At 38.8% G+C, this 22,509-nt stretch overlaps 1 protein-coding gene across 1 annotated transcript in view; it reads right to left on the bottom strand.

The window, feature by feature from the left end:
- LOC129764476 (protein 4.1 homolog) overlaps positions 1-22,509 on the bottom strand; it is a 146,226-nt gene that overhangs the window by 15,545 nt on the left and 108,172 nt on the right. The window contains 12 exon segments of the mRNA XM_055763585.1: positions 6,571-6,681; positions 6,742-6,903; positions 7,069-7,182; positions 7,415-7,633; positions 7,864-8,634; positions 8,636-10,627; positions 11,000-11,070; positions 11,130-11,214; positions 20,680-20,784; positions 21,257-21,417; positions 21,479-21,837; positions 21,905-22,057. Coding sequence (XP_055619560.1) covers positions 6,571-6,681; positions 6,742-6,903; positions 7,069-7,182; positions 7,415-7,633; positions 7,864-8,634; positions 8,636-10,627; positions 11,000-11,070; positions 11,130-11,214; positions 20,680-20,784; positions 21,257-21,417; positions 21,479-21,837; positions 21,905-22,057 — 4,303 coding nt within the window.

Below are 22,509 nucleotides of genomic sequence, written 5' to 3'. Positions count from 1 at the left end.
ATAGTTTTAAAATGTATTGCTTGATGGTGGCTCTTTATCCACTTGGGCCTAATTAAATCAATAAAGGAAAAAAAGGATAACAGAAAAATACAATTTGTTGTGGAATACGCAACCATTTTGCTATACATCATCCAAATGTAATCATTCGTAGAATATTTGATACGAAAATATATGTTAGGGGCGTGAAAACATAGTCTTCAGAAACTTTATCTCATTTGGAAACTTGATATCTCGAGTGGTTCGGCATCCCTGTTGCTCGCACTTGGTCAAAGGTTAAGAAGCCAGTTGTCACGTCTATTCTTAGGTCGAAACTAACGATAATGTATAGCTTTTATTACGCACAACTTCACATCATCATAAAGCATCTTTTTATCAGTAATTCTCAGCTTTCTGGCCGTCATTACACATTCTTCTCGATGCAACCACGAAGTCTTTTTTGACACCTAACTGTTTCCAGACACAACAGGATCTCAGCTATGACTGTATAGGTTTTAAGCATGAATTTATCGACACTTTTTGAAGAAAAAAGGAAGTTGTTGGAGTTGAACTGCAGATACTGATTACACAAATAAGTGATCAGTTGCAACACGAGCTGGAGGTGCCTGGTTCGAGTTCTTGTTGTTAATACGGAACAGTACGCGCATCCTACGCGGGTGGTTTGCCTACTACTATTTCGTACCTAGTACTCCTATGCATCCTATGTTACAGATAATAGTAATTTTTGACGTAGGACTACGTCTAACCGGAAGATATAGGGGGTGAAATGGAAATCTAGGCACTGAACAAGTAGGAAAAAATGCAAGATTTGGAACGCTTATAACTCGAGCATTTCTCAATAGATCGCAAAGGTTTTTGCATCAATTGATAGGAAATATATCTACGCATCTATCATAACGAATAACATTTCATTTTTCTTGAGATAAATAATTGAATAATTGTGAAATATCAAGCATTGTCAAAATACACTATGTGCCCATTTTTGATTGGTCCATTTTGTGCTCCTCAAATCGTACCGACCAAAACGGGCAACCAGAGCAGCAGCGAAATAGAATGAAGCACGATTGGAAAGGAAAAAGAAAAAAATGAACGAAACATTGGTCGCAATCTCACACATGCGTAATTCTCGAGCCAGCCAGTCAGCTTAAAAATCCCCGCTCCGCTGCCGTAACGATCATTCTCATTCAAACCGTACACTACATCGGTTCGCATCACAACACATCAACAAACCAACCCAAGCAGCCATGTCTGGACATGGTAAAGGAGCAAAAGTGAAGGGAAAGGCAAAATCCCGCTCGAACCGTGTTGATCTGGAGTTCCCCGCAAGAGTAGCTAGGCCGAGCGCGTTAGTACCAGTGCACCAGTCCACCTAGCCGGCGTTATATAGTTAGTTATATAGCCGAAGTGATCGAGTTAGCTGGCAAAGCTGCTCGCGACGATAAGAAAACTCGCATTCGGAACAGAACACATTCGGTTCGGTGGACATCAAGACAACAGGCAGTTGCAGCGAGTGGCGAGTGGCAAACGCAATCGCAAAACGGCATCAGGTAGCAGAAGAAAAAAGTTTGTTCTTTATACAAACTGCTTTGGTGGCAAATCCAGAACAAGGCGGCATCGAGGGCGTTCGAAATGGTTTTTTTCAAAATCACGAGTACTAAGTTTTCTAAATTGGAACCATTCCATAAAACAAGGCGCTTTTCAGGGCCATTAAACCTTCCAAAAAAGAGTTTAGGAAATACAGTTCAATGCATTCTAAAACAATATCCAAAATAATGATAAAACACAAATTGATTTTTTCATAATTTGTTTGCCAGGATATGATGAGTATGTAAATTTGGCAGTTGTTCTGAGCTTATTGATTTTCACCAATTCTTAAATTGCTTCTAGATTGAAAGTACAGTAATTTACACTTATCTCTACATTTAGCTAATTGGACGGACCTGTAATGCGACATATTTATTTGGACATTTATGTAAACATAGAGTTCGGGGTCCAAATTATGACCCCACTTTGAAAGTTGACACTGTACCACTGTCATCGCAAATGTTCAATTACAGGTTAAAATTACCTCCAATCCGATACTGAGTGGTGGTAATGCGACGTGCCATTGAATGTAATTTACTGTAAAATATGTCACAAGCTGCATGGGAAGAAATTTTCCAACCGTGAAAGCTATGGCGAGTGGCAAATGCAATCGCTAAACAGAAAGGTTTAGCCGAACAAGATGGGGATATCGAGTGATAACAAAACAATAAACTCTTTAGATTGAAGATACTTTTGTGAACCTGAAAAGGACCCTTTTTAGCCTGCATGTGAACGAGCGAACAAATCGTAATGAATGTATTTTTTTGCCATTTCTCCCTTTTAACGCTCATTCGTTCGTCTCGTTGGACTGCCGATTTGTCTCTATCCTGTGAGTGTGTACCGCTAGAGTATAAAACACGCGGACCCCAAAAAAATATCTTATTTTCTTTCAAACCGTAAACCCGTGTGGTTGTACGGCATCGGCATCGTGGACGTAACAAAGGAGGACAAGTTAAGGGAAAGGCAAAGTCTCACTCGAACCGTGCAGGTCTCCAGTTCCCTGTTGGTCGCATTCACTGATTGCTCCGCAAGGGTAACTAGGCCGAACGGATTGGTGCCGGAGCACCAGTATACCTAACAGCAATTATAGAGTTTCGGCCGTCGGAGTGCTCAAGTTGGCTTGCAAAGCTGCTCACGACAATCAGAAAACCCGCATCAAGAACAGAGCAGCTTCGGTTCGGCGCTCATCAAGGCAACAATTAGTTTCAGTGAGTGGCAAAGTGTTTCTCCGGCACGTCGCATTAAATGTAATTTACTGAACAATATGTCACAAGCTGGATGGAAAGAAATTTTCCAACTGTGAAAGCTGTGGCGAGTGGCAAACGCAATAGCTAAACAGGAAGGTTTAACCGAACAAGATGGGAATATCGAGTGATAACAAAAACACAACACCAAAGGTTCTTTTCAGAACCATCAACATATTCATAAAGAGTAAACAGTAAACTAATCCATTTTTCAGGTAGATAGGTAGGTATTTACGTAGGAGAAGAAAATAAAACAATATATTTAAAATATATATTTAACAAAAGCTGTCCCCTTTGTATAGTCCTACGTCACTCCGGTTATGTCCCCGACATTACCCACCCGTCTTTTTTTATAACATAGAAAACAGTTTATAAAGTTCTTCTCAAGGACTAACTTCACCTACAGGCAAAAGCAAACAGTATGCTGAAAAGCTTACAGAGTTTCAAACTAGTCAAATACATTTTTTTGTATCATTAAATTTCTAATTACTGCAATAATGAAAATTATAATTGGCGGATTTTAATTTTTTCCAGGTTGGTGGCAAAATTCCATGATATTCCCTGATTTTTCCTGGCATGTATTGAATTCCCTGATATTCCCTGATTTTCAAGGTTTTTCAAGGTAGTCGACACCCTGACAGTATTATCATACATATATTTCAATCACTGTAAGATTATGAATCCATTGGTAATTGATAATTTCGAAGTACCTTCTTCTTCTTCAATGGCACTAACGTTCCTAGAGGAACGTCGCCGTCTCAACGGAGTATTACTTGCATCATTTTTATTAGTACTTAGTTGAGATTTCTATGCCAAATAACACGCCTTGAATGCATTCTGAGTGGCAAGCTCTAGAATACGCGTGATCACAGTGCAAGTCGGAGGAAATTTCTTTGACGAAAAATTCCCCCGACCAGAACAGGAATCGAACCCGAACACCCGGCATGTTAGTTGCGACGCTAACCACTCGGCCAAGGGAGCACAAGTACCTACGTTACCTTATACGACATCACATAGATGAACCCTCCAAACTACCCTAAACTCCACCCTCTCGAAATATATTGGTGTAAGGAATCGAAAGAATTTGGCATTTTATTTTTTTTTTTAATATCGTAAACGATTGAAAGACACTAGGAAAACATTACACGATAAACGCGAGCCGAGTGTACGATCCGAAAATAACAACCTATTGGGAGCGGGCGCAATAAAACCCAGTGCAATAAAATAATGAAAGGAAAGGGATCAAACTTTCTTCTCTTTCTTTCACACGTTAGATATAAATTTAGGGTAGATTTAGGATAGAAGAAAATTGTATATAAACCCAAGGTTCTTTGAATAAAGCGAGTAGTTTTTGGTATCGTGTCGTACGATTTAAGTCCGAAATTTCCTATTGAATCGACTGACGAGAGTGCTTCAGATTCAAGTTTTCCAATGTCCGCAGCAATAGTTGTATAATTTGCGCTCGGAGTTCGTGAAGATCTTGTATTCGTTGATCCTCCCGTTTAGTTCATATTTGAAAGATTGATCAGTTCCCGTTCGTTGCTCGTTCCGTACGGAATTAGTACGAAGGTAGTCAGTTCAATTTGTTGAATGGAATAACACTATTTAGCTTCCGTTCGTGGCTCGTTCTATAGGGAATTAGTGCGAAGGCAGTTTATTCAGTTTGTTCCAGAAACAAGGGTAATTCACTCGACACTTTTTCTTACTTCAACCCTGTAAAGTGCCAATCCAGATTCGCAAGGTTGATTTCTTCGCATCAACCGAGTTTGCGTATTGGGCATTTTTTACAATTGGGATATTACGGAAGCACGGCCTAAACACGAGCACATTGAGTCGTTCCGATATCTGCTGAGCGTGTGTATCTTACATGGGCGCCCTATGATGTGCAAATACATGTTGTGAACTAGTTGCGTTATATAGTTTAAAAATAAAAACGAACAATCCATTTCTTAGAAGTTCATTGAAAATTTTATAAAATCAACGGAAAATTTATCATTTTTGTTTATGGTATCGTTCGAAGCAGTTCCGCGAAAATCATACGCCTGGAGCTATGCAATCATTTCACATCTGTTTTTGACCGAAGCGCTGAATTCACGCTGGATTTTAGGGTACTTTGGTATACCCAGGAACGAACAAAAAGATAAATTAACCAAACAAAGACTAACAGGAACTCAATTCGATATCCCAATACACATGTTACACATGCTATCGGAAGTAACATTTGGATGGCTTGGGAATCCGAATGGAACCGGAGCCGAGGGCAATTCAGGAAAACCACACCTGGAAAATACCCGGAATGCAGGTGTGCTCACGATCAACGCATATTATGACACATACGAATAGAATCCACTCGCCTCACTAATTTTCATTTGTTAAACCACAACTCTCCATAGATTTTGGATGCTGTGAAGTACGGCCATCAGTGCAACACGTTCTAGTCAACTGGAGAGTATTCGCCCAAGCACGCAGCGCTTGCGTGATGTACGACCATCAACGACCTTTGGCAAAAAATTCTGGAGTTTTATTTCTTTTCTTCTTTCTTTGTTTTTAAGAGGCTTTAAACTTTGCAGTTCATTCGCCTCTATTTTTTTAAATTTCAAACGGCAAGCTCAAGGAACTCCACAGTGAATAGTGAAATATTTCTACCACTTTTCTGTTTTCTGGAAACCTAGCCTTCTGTTTTTTTTTTCTGGGACCGTCGAATCTCCAGTTTGCAGTCTTGAAACACAAATTCTTTTCAAATAGCGTCTCGGTTTTAAATCTACTTGAACGTCAACTCGGGGGTTTCATGGATCAAAATTTCTATAATCCAAAACAACCACTAGAGATGGAAGTTTACAGGCCGAAATATTTCTAGATGAAACCGTCGTCCCCCATTTCGACTCTAAGATCGATAGACTCTTGAAGTACAGACAAGCCTTCTACGTTTGATTACACATGTTCAACAAGTGTTATGCAAGTTTAGAATTGTTGAGACTTGTTGAGACTCAGACCCAAACGAATTTAACTTAGTTTTCAGCTAGCTATGAATCTCAGGAGCTTTTTTGAAGTTCTACACTAAAAATGGGAACGCATTCTATTACGACAGCTGCAAAAGTAAGCACAGGGAATTAATTTATTGCACTCTAAAATGGAAAGCAATAGTTGGTGTTGTGGAAGCAGGAGAGCGTCTGTCTGTGTTCTGATTCTATGGTTCAAAATATGGTATATCACACAATTTCAACATCAATTGATCGAAAAGCAATGATTTTCTGTCATCATTCTCCCCAGAATGAGAACAGAAATATGATTACAAATTCAAAAAGATGCCACACAAAGACCACACAATGGGGATTATTCGATTCAAAACTTGTTCCAGGATCATGTTTGATGTATGGCATAGAAATGGCAAATGCAACATAATGTGCAGTTAAAAAAACTTGCAACAAAATACCGGTGAACGCCCGGTTGATAAAAGTCAAAAGTCACTTTTTAACAAACGCACACGTAAAACAAATCAGACACACCACTACCAACCGATCTTGCAAACCCAGAATATGTTCACAGTTTAGGGTATTTGTTCCGCTCGAGGATTTGATTCCTCAAATGATTGATACGCTCCTGGGGACTCATATTTATCTTACGGGAAACAGCCTGTGCGAATAAGAATATTTACACCACATGAAACAAACATAACAAATGCCCGGTGCTTCATTATTACGTCGAAAGTTCTATGAAAATCATAGATAATACGATCCAATCTTACCTGAATCGCTTCCGCCAGTGCCTTGTCGTGATCGATCGGATCACCATCCGATTGGATGGTGATCTTCTGTTCTACCCGCGTTTCCACTACTCCGTCTCGTTCGGTTTTGTACTGAAAAAAATGGTAAAATATGACGAATTTGGTCAAATGTCAATTGTTAGTTCCACTCACAGTGATGGTCTCCACGGTTCTTGTTTTACTGCTTACGGTCTGGGAGGACACGATCTCACCCTGGGCCGACACGCCCTCCTGGTTGTCATCCAACAGTACCCGGTGGTGTTCTACATTCGGTCCGCTGGGAATCCGAGAAGCGTCAGCAACGTTGGCAACGCCCTGTTAGGAGGAGAATTGAGATGGTTCATTCACGAATCGGTAGCCTCGATCAGATTCAAGGTTATTCTTTTTTGACGAATATTCGGACATGCAATTTGAGAAACTATGGTATAATCTCAAAAATACACGGATTAGAAAAATAAAACACGAGTATCAAATACCAACCGTATAGCTGTTGTTGTAAATCGTTGTCGAGCCATCGTCCTCGCCGTAAGGACCATCGATTGGGGTTCCGGAGTCGCCGGAACTCGTCGATGAAATGCTATCACGGCGGCCATACTACACACGCGTTTTTCGGTTACCAAGCACAAACACAACACATCGATTCAAAATAATTCGAAAACCAAAAATCCAATATGCAAGCGGGAGCCAATGTGGAAGAAATTACAGCATGCGAAAAGTCAACGTTTCGAAATGAAAGAGTTACATAAAAATATATACAGAACAGAAAAAAAGAATCTCATGAGTTGCGAGAATATTTACGAGGCACACGGTTTGTAGTCACTCCTACCTGTTCGCCACTGGTTACCGTGGCCGTGGTTTTCACTTCCTGCGTGATCACTCGCTGCTCCTGCCGTTCACCGTGTTGGGTCGTTGTGGTCGCGACGGTTTTCTCCTCCAGCTGCTGGGTCTTGGCGTTCGTACCCAGATCTTCGTGGGTAGTCGCGGTACGTGTCGTGACGGCCGTGGCCGTCAGGAATTTACCCTGAATATCACTCGGGGCATCAGCCTGAGGTGGAGGGGGGTTAGGGGATCACGGGGGAGTTTTAATAGTGATGATTTAATGAATATTAAAAGCTCACAAGTCTTCGGAGAAGAGTTCAAGATCTGTACTTGTCTGAATTTAAAGAGCTCTTCAAAATTTCAAACGCATGCATAAAAGCAATAATTTTGAACAATATGCAATACATTTTTTAATGCACAAAAAATAAGCATTTTCTATCCTACCTATAATCTTACCTTGTGCTCCTGCGTCGAGTAAACGATCTGTCCCGTTCCAAGGTTTTGCACCTCCTCCTCGACATTGTGCGTAACGCCATCTTCGTTCTTCGTGATAACCTGTTTCGTTGTCGTTTTCACTACCGTCGGTGCTCCGTACTTTCCGCCCACGGCGTTGCGTGGCGTTCCCGAGTTCATCTCTTTAACGTTCTCGCTCGCGTACTGATCCATATCATCGTCCGAACTTTCCGAATCCCGTCGGACTGCCTTTTTTCCGAGATGTTTAATGCCTTCGTAAAACTGTTCCCTCGTAATGGGAACCGTTTCTTTGGTGACGGTCACGTTCTTACCAAAATGGCTCGGTTCAATGTCCGCGTAGTTCAGAATCAGTTTGCCGGTGACCGGGTCTCGAATCGCTGTGGCTGGATCGATATCGCCGGTGTTCGGATCGATGTGACCCCACTCGGACTTGATGCGACCGGTGAGGGGATCAATTTCGCCACTCAGGGTCATCGTTTGCGTTACGGTGGTACGAGCTCCGGCAATGCTCGGGTCGTTAGGGTCGACCTGGTAGGTTTCCCCGGTGATCGGATCACGCATCTTGTACACGTAAACGGTTTTCGTAGCAATATTGTTAATCCTTCCGGTTGCGGGATCGAAGTCCACCCCGGCCACGTCAACCTCTTCCGGCTTTCCACGTTCATCCTTCTTGGTGAGGATGAAGATTTTAATGATCACCAACTTACCGGTCTTGGGATCGATCTTGCCAACCTTGGTATAGATTTGTATAGATTTCGCCGCTCTCGTCGTTGATCTGTGAGGCAGCAAACAGTGGTTCACCGGTAGCCTCATCCACCTGACCAGTAGCAGAGTAAATTTGTCCTGTTGTTGGGTCAACCTTAGTAAGGTTTGGATCCAGTTTAGTCTGCTTCTCGATCTCATTCGTTTTGGGGTTCAAATACCCGTAAATGATGATCACGTAACCCGTCTTCGGATCCACCTGGCTAGAGGTGTAGATAATCTCACCGGTCCTTGGATCTTTACCCTCTGGAATCCATACCTGATTGGTCTTCGGATCGACCTTGATGTCCTTATCTTCGACCGTGGAAACTTGCTTTCCACTAGCAGGGTCAACGCGACTGTGGACAATTCGAATGGAAACAATTCTTCCATAGTCCTTATCCGCTTTACCGGTCTTCGGATTAACCTGATTCTTCAGTAGCACCTGACCCGTAACCGGATCAATCTTCACCTCCTTAGTCTCCGTCTTACCGGTCTTCGGATCAACGAACGTAACCGTTTGCTTCACAAGATCAAACTGACCGTATTTGGTGTTGATTTTGCCATCCTTGGTGTCCAACTGGCCAGTGCTCTTGTCGTAGGTAATCGTTTTAGGATCAACAATTCCTTTCTTGTCCAATTTACCTAGCACTGAGGTGACCTCAACAACAGGATCTACCTGATTACCAATGGCAATCAGATGACCCAAGCTATTATCCACCTTATTGGTTTTTGGATCAATAACCCCAACAATCGTAATCTGACCATTATCTTTGTCCACAACCACCGGCCGGGAGCTAGCCTTTCCACTCTTCGGATCAACCGTTTTCAGTTCGCCAGTTTTAGGGTTAATCTCCCCATACTTCGTGGTAATGAAACCGGTCTTACTGTTCAAAATACCTCGAGTCTTCTCAACATCCCCATTGGTGGTATCAATTTTGCCCGTGTTCGGGTCGACCTTGCCTGTGATCGCGGTAATTTCAACGACGGAATCATCATCCGGAGCAATTACGATAGCCTGTCCCAAACTGTCGTCCGACTTTCCAGTGTTCGGATCAACGACCCCACCAACAATATGAATCTGACCCGTCTTCGGATCTGTTTGACCCTGGAACGTTTCATTCTGACCAGTTCGCGGATTGAAATTGACAACAGTTCCAGCCTTCGGATCGATCACCCCGTACTTGCTTTCGATTTGACCGGATTTAGTGTCCAACACTCCGGACGAGTGTTCCACCACTCCGCTAGCGGTGTCTACCTTCTTGGTTTTGGGATCGAACTTGGAAATGATCACCATAATCTTCACTTTTTTCTTTGCTGGTTCAGAAGCAGCCCCCACAACCGGCGGAACAGCAGCTTGCGCTTGCTCTCCGCGAATGAAAGCCATGTTCGGGTCTTGGCTATCGTCTAGCGGACGGAAAGAACCCGCTCCATTACCGGTGGGGTCCTTTCCGGCGCGTCCCTTGTTCGGCGAGTACGACCGTGCGCTGGTCCTCACACCTTTCTCGGCATCGGACTCCCCTGCAAGTCCTCTGCCGGCACCCCCCTGCGGCGAGAGGTTATCATCTTTCGCTTCTCCACTGGCCAGCGGTGGCGAACCGGGAGCTTTCCGCTTCTCAACCGACTCGCGAACCTTGTCGTCCTCTCCGGGAGCGTAATTGAAGGCCAAACCGGTTGCCCGACGACTCTGCGAGTTTGGACTCAACTGGGCCTCCTCGTTGTTCTTGCCAGTGTGCGAGGGATCTTCGTCGTACCGGAAGCCACGTGTTTTCACATTCTTCTTGTGTGGGCTGGTATCCTGCTCGTTCTCCGAGTACTCGTACGGCTTGGTGAACCCGGGTTTTTGTTTGTTTTGGTCTTTCTGACCTTGTGCTTGGATTTGCTCCTTCGTCGGGGAAACTGGCTCTTTCCTGCCACCGTCTCCATTGGTGGTGGCCACGGGTGTCGTGGAACCGGGAGATTTCTTCTCCTTCGGTGATTTGCGACCCGAAGAAAACAGGAAACCCTGTATGTTTTCGGTGTGGTGGGGTTTGTTTTGTGAGGGTTGCGTGTGGTTTCAAAAAAGATGGAACAGCATACCAAACGACAAACGGAAACAGAAAAGAGAAAACGAAAGAAAAAGTATTTTTAAATTCTCAACGTCTACAGAAAACTTAGAAACTATTGAGCAAGGGGACAGAACGACTAAATAATGACTCAGGGGTTCTTCTAACGTGTACTGAGGAATATTATCAAAAAGGTCGAAAATCTAGCTAGAACTACTTTGAAGTATCCGAGAGGGTGGTGTGAAGAAAAACGCCAGACAAGAGATTGGAAAAGTTTCAAGATTTACGTCTTCTCACAAGTCACACAAAGAGTAAGAGTGCTCCACACATACCTTTCGCTTTCCTGTCGGAGAAGTTTTTTCCTCGTTGGATGAATTCAGAACATCCTGGTTTCCATTGTTACCTGAAAGATGAAATAAATTCTATTCGTGTTTCTTGGAGAAATCAGCCCCATCAAAATACCATTAACAGCTTCCTCCTTCGGCGAAGTAATCTCCTTATCCTTCTTGCCGGCTCCGGGGAGGACGGCAACTCCACCAATCGGTTTCTGTAAGTGGTGCAATTTTAGAGCGATTAGAACGCGGGAGAGCTCGACAGTAAACAGCGTTTCATAAGGATTCAAGAAAATAGTGCAGCCAAAGCAACTAACTAAATCTACCAAGCCAATCTAACGCAAGACGATTCCATAATGATTACTGCCCGTTCCGGTAAAAAAAAAACATTTCAAGTTTTGATTAATAATTATTATGGATTTCCAAAGCTATGCATATAATCGATGACTATGTTCTACTACAACTACTATTGTAAAGGAGCATTTACATGCGATATTCAGAATTAACAAAAATGAAAATGATCGTCACAATGTCGCCCATAACCACGTTGTCTACGGAAACACATATTGTACATAGACAATATAATTATCCCTTTTGCTGGAATGATTTCAGCGCCAAATAAGCATCTTGTATCGAGTCCAACAGGGAACGAAATTGCTTCGCATGGACACAAATCTGTACTTCCGCAAAAAAAAAACACATAATTTGACATTTTTTACAACTAACATTAGACAATTAGAATTGGCCCCAAAGTTTCTTCATATGACAAATTAGAAGAGAAAGCTGACCTAACTTTGTGTTTGGATCACGATGAAACGAAGCATGAACATTGTTTTTTCTTGTTATTGTATACACTACTTCAAGAGAAAATAACTTGATACACATAGTTGTCGCATGTTCCAAAATCAGCAACTGAGAAAAATGCATTCAAAGTTTTCTAGCATATTTGTCTACCAGAAGCTTTAAGCATTTCGGTTTAGCAATACATCGGGTTTTTTTTATAAGCAAAGAACTATTGTTTAATGAAATGTGAAAAGATCCCCTCATTTGAATCAATCAATCTTGGTTACAGGCTTTAAAATTCATGGTGGGACTGTTATGCCTAGAATATCAACATGTCATGTGTGACATAAAATTCTTGTACTTGAACCGATTTATTTGATACTAGCTGACCCGGCAAACTACGTCCCGCCCAAAATTTGTTTTTTGTTATTAATACCTTCAAACATTCACGTTTTCTTACAAACCGCAAGTTCATGAGTCCAATCGCAGAACTGTTTATTGATTGATCTTCTAATCGACCCCGTTGAATATACCTTTTACTACAAAATTCCTAGTACTTCTACCAAAACTCATCATTATAATATCAGATTATTTTCAGACACAATTCTTCCACTTCTTCCATTTTCCAACCACTTGCAAATAACATGTTTCTCCGTTACATTGAATAAATGTTTGATACAGACAACATGATAGAATAAAGAAAGACCCCTCCCCTCTTCTTCACCTAGAAAGGAGAGAGGAGTGTCTATTCACCATAGAAACGTTTCGTGCCCCCTAAAATCTTCACATGCCAAATTTGGCTCCATTTGCTTGATTAGTTTTCGAGTTATGCAGAAATTTGTTTTTAATTTGTATGAGAGCCCCCTTAGAGAGGGGGGAGGAGTGTCGAACCACCTTAGAAATGTGTCTTCCGCATAAAACATCCACATGCTAAACTTAGTTCCATTTGCTTGATTAGTTCTTGAACTATGCGGAAATGTATACTTCAATTGCATGGCAAACCCCCCTCCCCCCTAAGAAAGGATGGAGGAGTATCTAATTACCACAGAATCATTTATTGCGCCCTAAAACCTCCATATACCTAATTTGATTTCGTTTGCTTGATCAATTCTCGAGTAATGCAGTAATTTGTGTTTCATTTGTATGGCAGCCCCCCTAAGAGAGGGGGCAGCAGTATCAAACCACCATAGAATCATTTATTGCACCCTAAGACCTCCACATGCCAAATTTCGTTTCATTTGCTTGACTAGTTCTCGAGTAATACAAAAAAATGTGTTCCATTTGCATGGCAGTACCCTCCCCCCCACTAAGAGAGGAAGGAGAAGTATCTAACCACCGTAAAAACATTTATTGCACCCTAAAACCTCCACATACCATATTTAGTTTCATTTGCTTGATTAATTCTCGAGCAATGTAGAAATTTGTGTTTCATTTGTATGGCAGCCTCAAACTGGGAGGGATCTCAAACCATCATGAAAACCTTCCCCGGCCCCAAAAACCCCTACATCGATCGATCGGTTAAGTAGTTTCCGAGTCCATAAGAATCAGACAGACAGAAATCCATTTTTATATTTATATATATATATATATATATATATATATATATATATATATATATTTTATATGTATATATATATAGTTTATATAGTATAGTATATATATATAGTCGTCAGAGTAGTATATATAAGTGTATAATAATATATATATATATACTATATATATATATATACTGTTTCAAGTATATAGTAGTATAGATATATATTATTATATATATTTAGTATAGTGTATAGTGTAGTATATATAGTGTATAGTATAGTGTGTAGTATATATATATAATATATATATATATATATATATATATATATATATATATATATATATATATATATATATATATATATATATATATATATATATATATATATATATATATATATATATATATATATATATATATATATAACAATATATGAATGTATCTTGTTGAAATTCTAACTGTTTGTGTTGCAACGAAATAGAATCTTATAAAAGTTGAACAGAGTGTACCATCCATCTGCATTCATGCCACATTATCAAATTATGTGTTCATTTTACAACACGTGGTCTTACTCTATACATTTTGTTTTTCATGCAGAAATAACACTTTTTTTGAAATCAGTGTTGCAAAATTGGATATCTGTGCGATTATTAGAAATGTCAATTATTGCGCTAGATTCTCTGGATTCATTGCATAAGTCATCTGCCGCCATAGAGCAATTCCACGCCAAATCGTCCGGGCGCTGACTCCACCCCTTTCCGATTTTTTTTGAAACATAATACTTATGATATAAACTACCTAAAATCACAATTTTACGACCAGGGTTACCAACTATAATTTTTAAAAATCGGGAAGAATGAAAATAAAAATCAGGATAGCTCATAATGGGTTGTCCAAAAAGTTGATGTCGATTTTCGGGAAAACAAAAGCATAATTTTCAAACAAAGCATTCTAATTTAATAGTTCTGTTTGACAGTCTTTCGCCATCTTTCATATAGCTCAAATATTCTATCCGCCCAGAACATGTTTGCTTCCTCGTCGAAAACTGCTGCGAGCCATACATGTGAGAAACAATTTGCATGGTAGTACTTGGTAGTAGTGATCATAATACAGAATCCATTCCAAATTCCACCAGAAACAGATACATCTTTCTTCGGGCGAAGACCGGATATGTAAAAGAATTAATAAGCATGTTATAAATCCTCGCATAAGTGGAAATGCTAGTGTTTCGCCTAACCTTTTGATCGTTTAAATTTTTTCCGAAAAACCTACAGCATCACTACAGTCAATTGCAGAGAAATCTATATTCAAATTTTCACTGAACTCATTGTCCATGCTTTGGAATGAATCTTTACTCAACAAATGAGGGGAGCATATTAGCAGTGAAAGACTTATTGTTTTTTTTCTAATTTTTATGATATTTAGTACGGTTATAGATATATTTACCATAGTCCCATCATTATAGTTGATTCTACTTTGAATCAGACGAACAAATCACATATAAAATCTTTTTATATTGACTGTGGATTTAAAAATTTTCCCTTGAGTAATTTTACATTCCGAAACGTATTCCTACATTAATAACTCTGGGGATACATCTACATACCCATTATCCTCAATAAGGCAATGTTGTTCTTCAACTTTATCTCGTTGTAATTTCACAAATTCGTCAGACAATTTCAATCAAATAGACAATCAGGCTTCATGAAATTTTCTAGCACTGTTTTGGAAAGTCACGAAACAATTGAGGGTAGAGATAAAAAAATAAAAACAGCTTTGCGTCTAATGAATTTAACTAAATGTGAGATATATATAAGTGAGTGAACCGGAGAACTATCATGACAGAAAACTTTGACATAGAAACCAGTATATTTGTTATGAATAATGTAAAGAGTAAATTGAGAAAATTGAGAAAAATTGAGTGTTCGTCAGGATATCAGGGAGCCTGCTAAAAAGTCTGGGAAATCCTGAAAAATCAGGAAGGTTGGCATCTCTGATTACGACTGATATTTGAAAAGGGCGTATTCAAAATCATTGATCTGTCTTTCGAAAAATCATAACTGAAAATTGAGATGTCTGATTCAAATATGATGTTAGATAATTAATTAGCTATTTGGGAAAAAATACATTTAAAATGCGCTGTTCAAGAATCTTATTCAAAAACGGAATATAATATTAACAACTTTTATATCTCAAAAGTTACAAACCGAAATATAACCATTAGCGAATTGAATTTTGAATTTAAAATGCTTAACACACGAAAAATCGTAATTTGTGTACTCTGGACTGTGCGCGTCTCTGTGATATAGCTACTGTATATTTTTAGGCGTTATTGGTACTTATTCAAAGAACAAGATATAATTGAGTGAAAAAAATCCAGAAATTATGTTTTCTTTATTTATGAATTTAAAGAAAACATAATTTCTGGATTTTTTTCACTCAATTATATCTTGTTCTTTGAATAAGTACCAATAACGCCTAAAAATATACAGTAGCTATATCACAGAGACGCGCACAGTCCAGAGACAATTCAGCTTGATGTTGTTTTTTTTAAAGCTGGGAACAAACTATAACTTTTTTTGTGTTTTTCCGGAAGACTAGGCATAAAAACATCGTTTTTTTGAAGAAAAGTGAAAATTGTCAAAAAGTGACATGGAACAACTATGTGTAGAACAGCAGTCTGGTGCTCATAAAGATTTCCAAAGGAAATAAATAGGGCACCCTCTATAATCTTTTTTCGTTAGCATATATTTTTTAACAAATATTTCAAATTAATTTTTATAGTCGAAAGTTGTTTTTTTTGTTCATGTCAAAATGGGAAGTAGTGGGTAATATCAGATGGTGAAGAATTCTACAATGATGAACGAAACCGTAAGACCATTACTCATTGAATCAGATTCAACAGCCAGGCTTACTAGAATAAGTCTTGGACCGTATGTTTTTCATGATGACGATTGATTTAAAAAGAATACATTTCAGTTTTATATAAATATTCGACTAGTACGAACATTGAACATCAAAAAGTAAGACTACTCACTCTTTCATTTAGAAATATGTTCCTATTGCTTTAATCGTCAATATTTGATGGTTGTTGAGTAGTACTAAGTATTAAAACTGAATGAATTTAAAGAAAACATAATTTCTGGATTTTTTTCACTCAATTATATCTTGTTCTTTGAATAAGTACCAATAACGCCTAAAAATATACAGTAGCTATATCACAGAGACGCGCACAGTCCAGAGTACACAAATTACGATTTTTCGTGTGTTAAGCATTTTAAATTCAAAATTCAATTCGCTAATGGTTATATTTCGGTTTGTAACTTTTGAGATATAAAAGTTGTTAATATTATATTCCGTTTTTGAATAAGATTCTTGAACAGCGCATTTTAAATGTATTTTTTCCCAAATAGCTAATTAATTATCTAACATCATATTTGAATCAGACATCTCAATTTTCAGTTATGATTTTTCGAAAGACAGATCAATGATTTTGAATACGCCCTTTTCAAATATCAGTCGTAATCAGAGATGCCAACCTTCCTGATTTTTCAGGATTTCCCAGACTTTTTAGCAGGCTCCCTGATATCCTGACGAACACTCAATTTTTCTCAATTTTCTCAATTTACTCTTTACATTATTCATAACAAATATACTGGTTTCTATGTCAAAGTTTTCTGTCATGATAGTTCTCCGGTTCACTCACTTATATATATCTCACATTTAGTTAAATTCATTAGACGCAAAGCTGTTTTTATTTTTTTATCTCTACCCTCAATTGTTTCGTGACTTTCCAAAACAGTGCTAGAAAATTTCATGAAGCCTGATTGTCTATTTGATTGAAATTGTCTGACGAATTTGTGAAATTACAACGAGATAAAGTTGAAGAACAACATTGCCTTATTGAGGATAATGGGTATGTAGATGTATCCCCAGAGTTATTAATGTAGGAATACGTTTCGGAATGTAAAATTACTCAAGGGAAAATTTTTAAATCCACAGTCAATATAAAAAGATTTTATATGTGATTTGTTCGTCTGATTCAAAGTAGAATCAACTATAATGATGGGACTATGGTAAATATATCTATAACCGTACTAAATATCATAAAAATTAGAAAAAAAACAATAAGTCTTTCACTGCTAATATGCTCCCCTCATTTGTTGAGTAAAGATTCATTCCAAAGCATGGACAATGAGTTCAGTGAAAATTTGAATATAGATTTCTCTGCAATTGACTGTAGTGATGCTGTAGGTTTTTCGGAAAAAATTTAAACGATCAAAAGGTTAGGCGAAACACTAGCATTTCCACTTATGCGAGGATTTATAACATGCTTATTAATTCTTTTACATATCCGGTCTTCGCCCGAAGAAAGATGTATCTGTTTCTGGTGGAATTTGGAATGGATTCTGTATTATGATCACTACTACCAAGTACTACCATGCAAATTGTTTCTCACATGTATGGCTCGCAGCAGTTTTCGACGAGGAAGCAAACATGTTCTGGGCGGATAGAATATTTGAGCTATATGAAAGATGGCGAAAGACTGTCAAACAGAACTATTAAATTAGAATGCTTTGTTTGAAAATTATGCTTTTGTTTTCCCGAAAATCGACATCAACTTTTTGGACAACCCATTATGAGCTATCCTGATTTTTATTTTCATTCTTCCCGATTTTTAAAAATTATAGTTGGTAACCCTGGTCGTAAAATTGTGATTTTAGGTAGTTTATATCATAAGTATTATGTTTCAAAAAAAATCGGAAAGGGGTGGAGTCAGCGCCCGGACGATTTGGCGTGGAATTGCTCTATGGCGGCAGATGACTTATGCAATGAATCCAGAGAATCTAGCGCAATAATTGACATTTCTAATAATCGCACAGATATCCAATTTTGCAACACTGATTTCAAAAAAAGTGTTATTTCTGCATGAAAAACAAAATGTATAGAGTAAGACCACGTGTTGTAAAATGAACACATAATTTGATAATGTGGCATGAATGCAGATGGATGGTACACTCTGTTCAACTTTTATAAGATTCTATTTCGTTGCAACACAAACAGTTAGAATTTCAACAAGATACATTCATATATTGTTGAATGCTTAGAATAAAGTATATTTAACGTCAATTTCGTTCAAAAGAGTTGTTTGTTTATTTATTGTGCTTAAATATGATAATTTCAGCTGTCCAGTTTCTATAAGACCACTTCAAAATTCATAAGTATTTACCTTTCAAGCCCTCTTTATGTGAGGATTTTTTTTACCAAAACTTTGACGAATTGTCACCCGAATAAAAATTTCTTCTTCTTCTTTTGGCTTTAAGAGGGTTTAAACTTTTCAGTTTATTCGCCTCTAGAACATTTAAATTGAAATATTGCTTTATTTACATAAGCGATTTTGAGGTTTTCGAAGCTGTTCTAGCTATTTCCCGCTATCCCGGCCAGAGAGCTTCGATTCACGTGGAGCTCTCTCCTTCTTACCGCGTCCTTGAGGATTCGCCAAATAATTGAGCACTACTTGATAGGATCGTCCAATCCAACGAGCAATTTCTCTGATACCAACATTTTCTTGATGAAATTCATCGAGTTTACTTTCTTCTCTCTCCGTGAGCACTTTTCCTTTCTGCATTTTCCAGATTTATTGATCAAAACAACTTAAGCAACGGAAAATATAACTGGTCTTATAGAAACTTGACAGTTGAAAAATACGAAAACATTCGTTTACGCTCAGCCCTTGCACACACACATATGAAAATTATGCAGTGTATAGGGCGCTTGCAGCGTGCATATGTATTAGTGATCTGTTGGGCAGGCAAAAGTGATCGCTCCATAGGAATTATATGGAGCGACAAGATTGAGCTTTGTTTAAATAATTATTTTAGCGAAATAGTTATAAAGATTACGCGCTAATCTATATGAATAACATGCGAATATATGTTTCTTCACATAAAAATATTTACTTTTAGCGTCAAAGCCATACACACGGGGAAAAATAGAAATTTCTGTTTTGGCCATGATTCATATCAATGGAAGCAGATTGATTATTCAAAAATTTTCACAGAAATAGTGCAAACTGCACATTGCGATTGTATAGCCGGATTAGGTGAAGTGTGCTCCCATTTAGGTTTTAAGCTTTTTGCTGGTCTCGTGAAAGAATAAACTATAATGAATATTCGTGTGCAGATATCCTTAATCGGCGGCTAGTTCCGCCAAAAAAGCAGTTGATTATGTTGAAATTAAGGACATTTTCAGCCTGAAATATCAACCAACTCTCAGATATGATTTCCGAGTACCCGAATGCTCTGCGGAGAAGCTAAATACGTTTATAAGAAAATTTATCGGAAACGGAAAAAATCCATCGATTGACCAATTCATGGAAATACAAGGAAGCATTCAAACGTGAGCTCGAGACTCTGTGACTTTGATCTAGGTGCGAAAATGTTGATAATCCTTTTTCTGCCAATTTTTCGATTCCAATCTAATGGGAGAGTCGCTCAATGAACATCGCGAAATAGGTGCTAGTAAACTAAATAATATGCGTTACACAAAAACTCTTGTTCATAAAATAGCTTGCCTAACTGTTTCACAAAGTTCATGTTAGCTCTATGCACTATTAGAATGACCGTAACTCTATTTAAATCATCTACAAGAACGCCGATTGATAAAAATCCGCTTCTGCTGCATAGACACTACGAATGTAAACAAGCGAATGTGTGCCCAACACATGCTCTGCATGTATATGTAGCAAGAGCCCTATGGTAGTCACCAATACCTACACACTAGAATATAAATTGAAGAATTGTTTGTTTAAAATGACACAAAGCAGCAAGACCTGGTCTCATAGATATTGGACAGAGTATATTGACGAATCTGATTAGATTTGATTTTTGGAAGAATGTATTTTAAGACGACTACTATCTGAACTTAATTGCAAACTAGCCTTGGGTTCACTGGCGGATATTACTTAAAATTGTTGTTTTGTTATTCATTTTATAAACTTTGAGTCGTTTTCTGACTCTCTCAACTAGAAATTTACAATGCTTCATCCTGATATCGACTTTTCATTCCCAAAGACTATGCGAACCATGTTCATGCGAGGTTTCATCGAAATCCTGAACAGATCAAGTCTGATGATTGCTCATATTTGAGATGTTTTGAGTTGTAAGTTCTACAAAGCATCACCCCAAAATGCCAGCTTCTCTTCATTCACACATAGACAACATATTTTTCATATTTACATAATTGCCAAAGAAGTTGAACTGAATTATGACAAAAAAAAACTAATACAAGTAAATTGAGAATGAGGAACAAAAAAAACCAAAACATAATAATGATTCAACTAGAGTATTTTCGTATTAACCTGGCTCTGAGCAATGTTAGACGAGGACGCAGCGATATCGTAATCACCCTCGAGTGAGCTCTGTGACGAGGCTGAAGCAGTTCCGGTACTAGACTCCCGCTTCAGCTGCAGTTTCGGTGTTGTTGTTGTTGTTGTTATTGTGTTGTTTCAAATTCGTGGTTGGGTGTTGTTGTTGTTGTTGTTAGTTTGTGGTGGATCACGTTTTGAGTAGTCGCGCAGTTGATGTATGATGAAATGTGTGTGAGAGTGTGTTTATTTTGTAGTGAAAGATATCGGTTTTGGATAAGAAAGAGTACACAGATAATATAATACATACGGATTAGTAAAGTTAGTAAATAGCAAAGAACCACCCCGAAAAGAAGTTCCCAACAACCTTAACAAATGAAGGCAAACTAAATGATATGATGAATACGGTTTTTTTTCGATACTTTATGTTCTAAAATAGACGGAATAGGTATTCTCAACTTCTGTTATCAAGCATTTAGTGTCCTGGAGAGGTGGGGGGTTCTAAATAAGGGAATGTTCACTCCAATTCGGGACTGGCGTTCCGATATGAGGCAAGATCAACGGTACTCACGCGTTCCTTCTTGTCCTTCTTGATCGGACTGCGGGAGCCACGGGTTGGTGATTCGAGATCCGGGATGTGATCCGGCGGATGGGACATTGTGTGTCGTTTGTTGGCATCCTTGTTGGGATCTCGGAGAGCCTTCTCCTTCTCTTTCTCCTGATGGCCAAGTGCTAAAAATGCATTTTATTAATTCGAACCGAGCGATTTGGGGGGATATTGATGTGTTCTTACCATCCATGCTTCTACTGGACAGTCGCTTTCCGGTGAGACTTCTCGCGAAATCTGGTGCCGGTCGATCGACTGGCGTTTTTCTGGTTTCGTAATGTGTTCGCCCAGAGTAACGGAATTTGCTTCCCAACCGGGGGAAGATCCCCGATTTGGTGGTCGGTTCCGGTGTCATCAGCCGGAAGAAGGTGTGGTGCTCAACGCAGGCCTTCCAGAGTTTCTTGGCGGCACGATGATTCTCAAGCTTGAAACCGATCGTTGATTCGTACTGCTCGAATTCACCCGGTCGAATCTTGATGTAGAAGTTGTTGCGCTTGTACGAGATCTTCAATATCTTGGGCCACGCGAAGCGATTGATTCGGAGTCTGTGGGGATAAAGTAATGCATTAGAAGATGCTTTACCTTCACTGACCGCAAAAGTATCACACTTACTTATCTCTGTATACCAGCAATCCTGAAGCGCACACTCCCAACATGATGTCCACTCCCTCGGAGTCCTTGGCAGGGTGCAAGTCGACACCGTACATTGCCAACTTTTTGGCATTTTCCAGGTAATGTAGTTCCGCTTCCGCCGGCGTTTGGCTTCTGTTGTAAATCAAGGGGGAAAACAACATTAGAGTAGTGCGGGGCAAAGGTGCGCACGGGTCGAAAGTGCGCATTGGAATTTTTGAAGCAAACGAGCATAAAACATTCGACAACAGTGTACTCGTTTGATACATTATTACACCAGGAGCTCACACATATAAACAAGATACATTTCATGAAAGTGGCAAAAAGTTATGAGGTAAAAAGAGTTTTGCGATGTTGTGATCTAATTTTTTCAATTTTGGAGATGACAATTTAAATTACCTAAAATAACTGCAAAGTTATCAACTACACTGTCAAGGAAGCCTTCATTTAATAGATGATAGTGCGTATTCGTTTTTGCGAAAAATTCAAGCTTTTTTTTAAAAAAAAATCGATTTGTTCAAAAATTGCTTTTGGGGCAAAAGTGCTCACCACCGTTTTGTTCTTAAAAAATGTATAAAATGTATTCA

The sequence above is a fragment of the Toxorhynchites rutilus genome, chromosome 2 (assembly GCF_029784135.1).
Source record: "Toxorhynchites rutilus septentrionalis strain SRP chromosome 2, ASM2978413v1, whole genome shotgun sequence".
NCBI lineage: Eukaryota > Metazoa > Arthropoda > Insecta > Diptera > Culicidae > Toxorhynchites > Toxorhynchites rutilus.
Note: the sequence above shows the minus strand (reverse complement) of the source record. Positions and strands in the feature narration are given on the sequence as shown.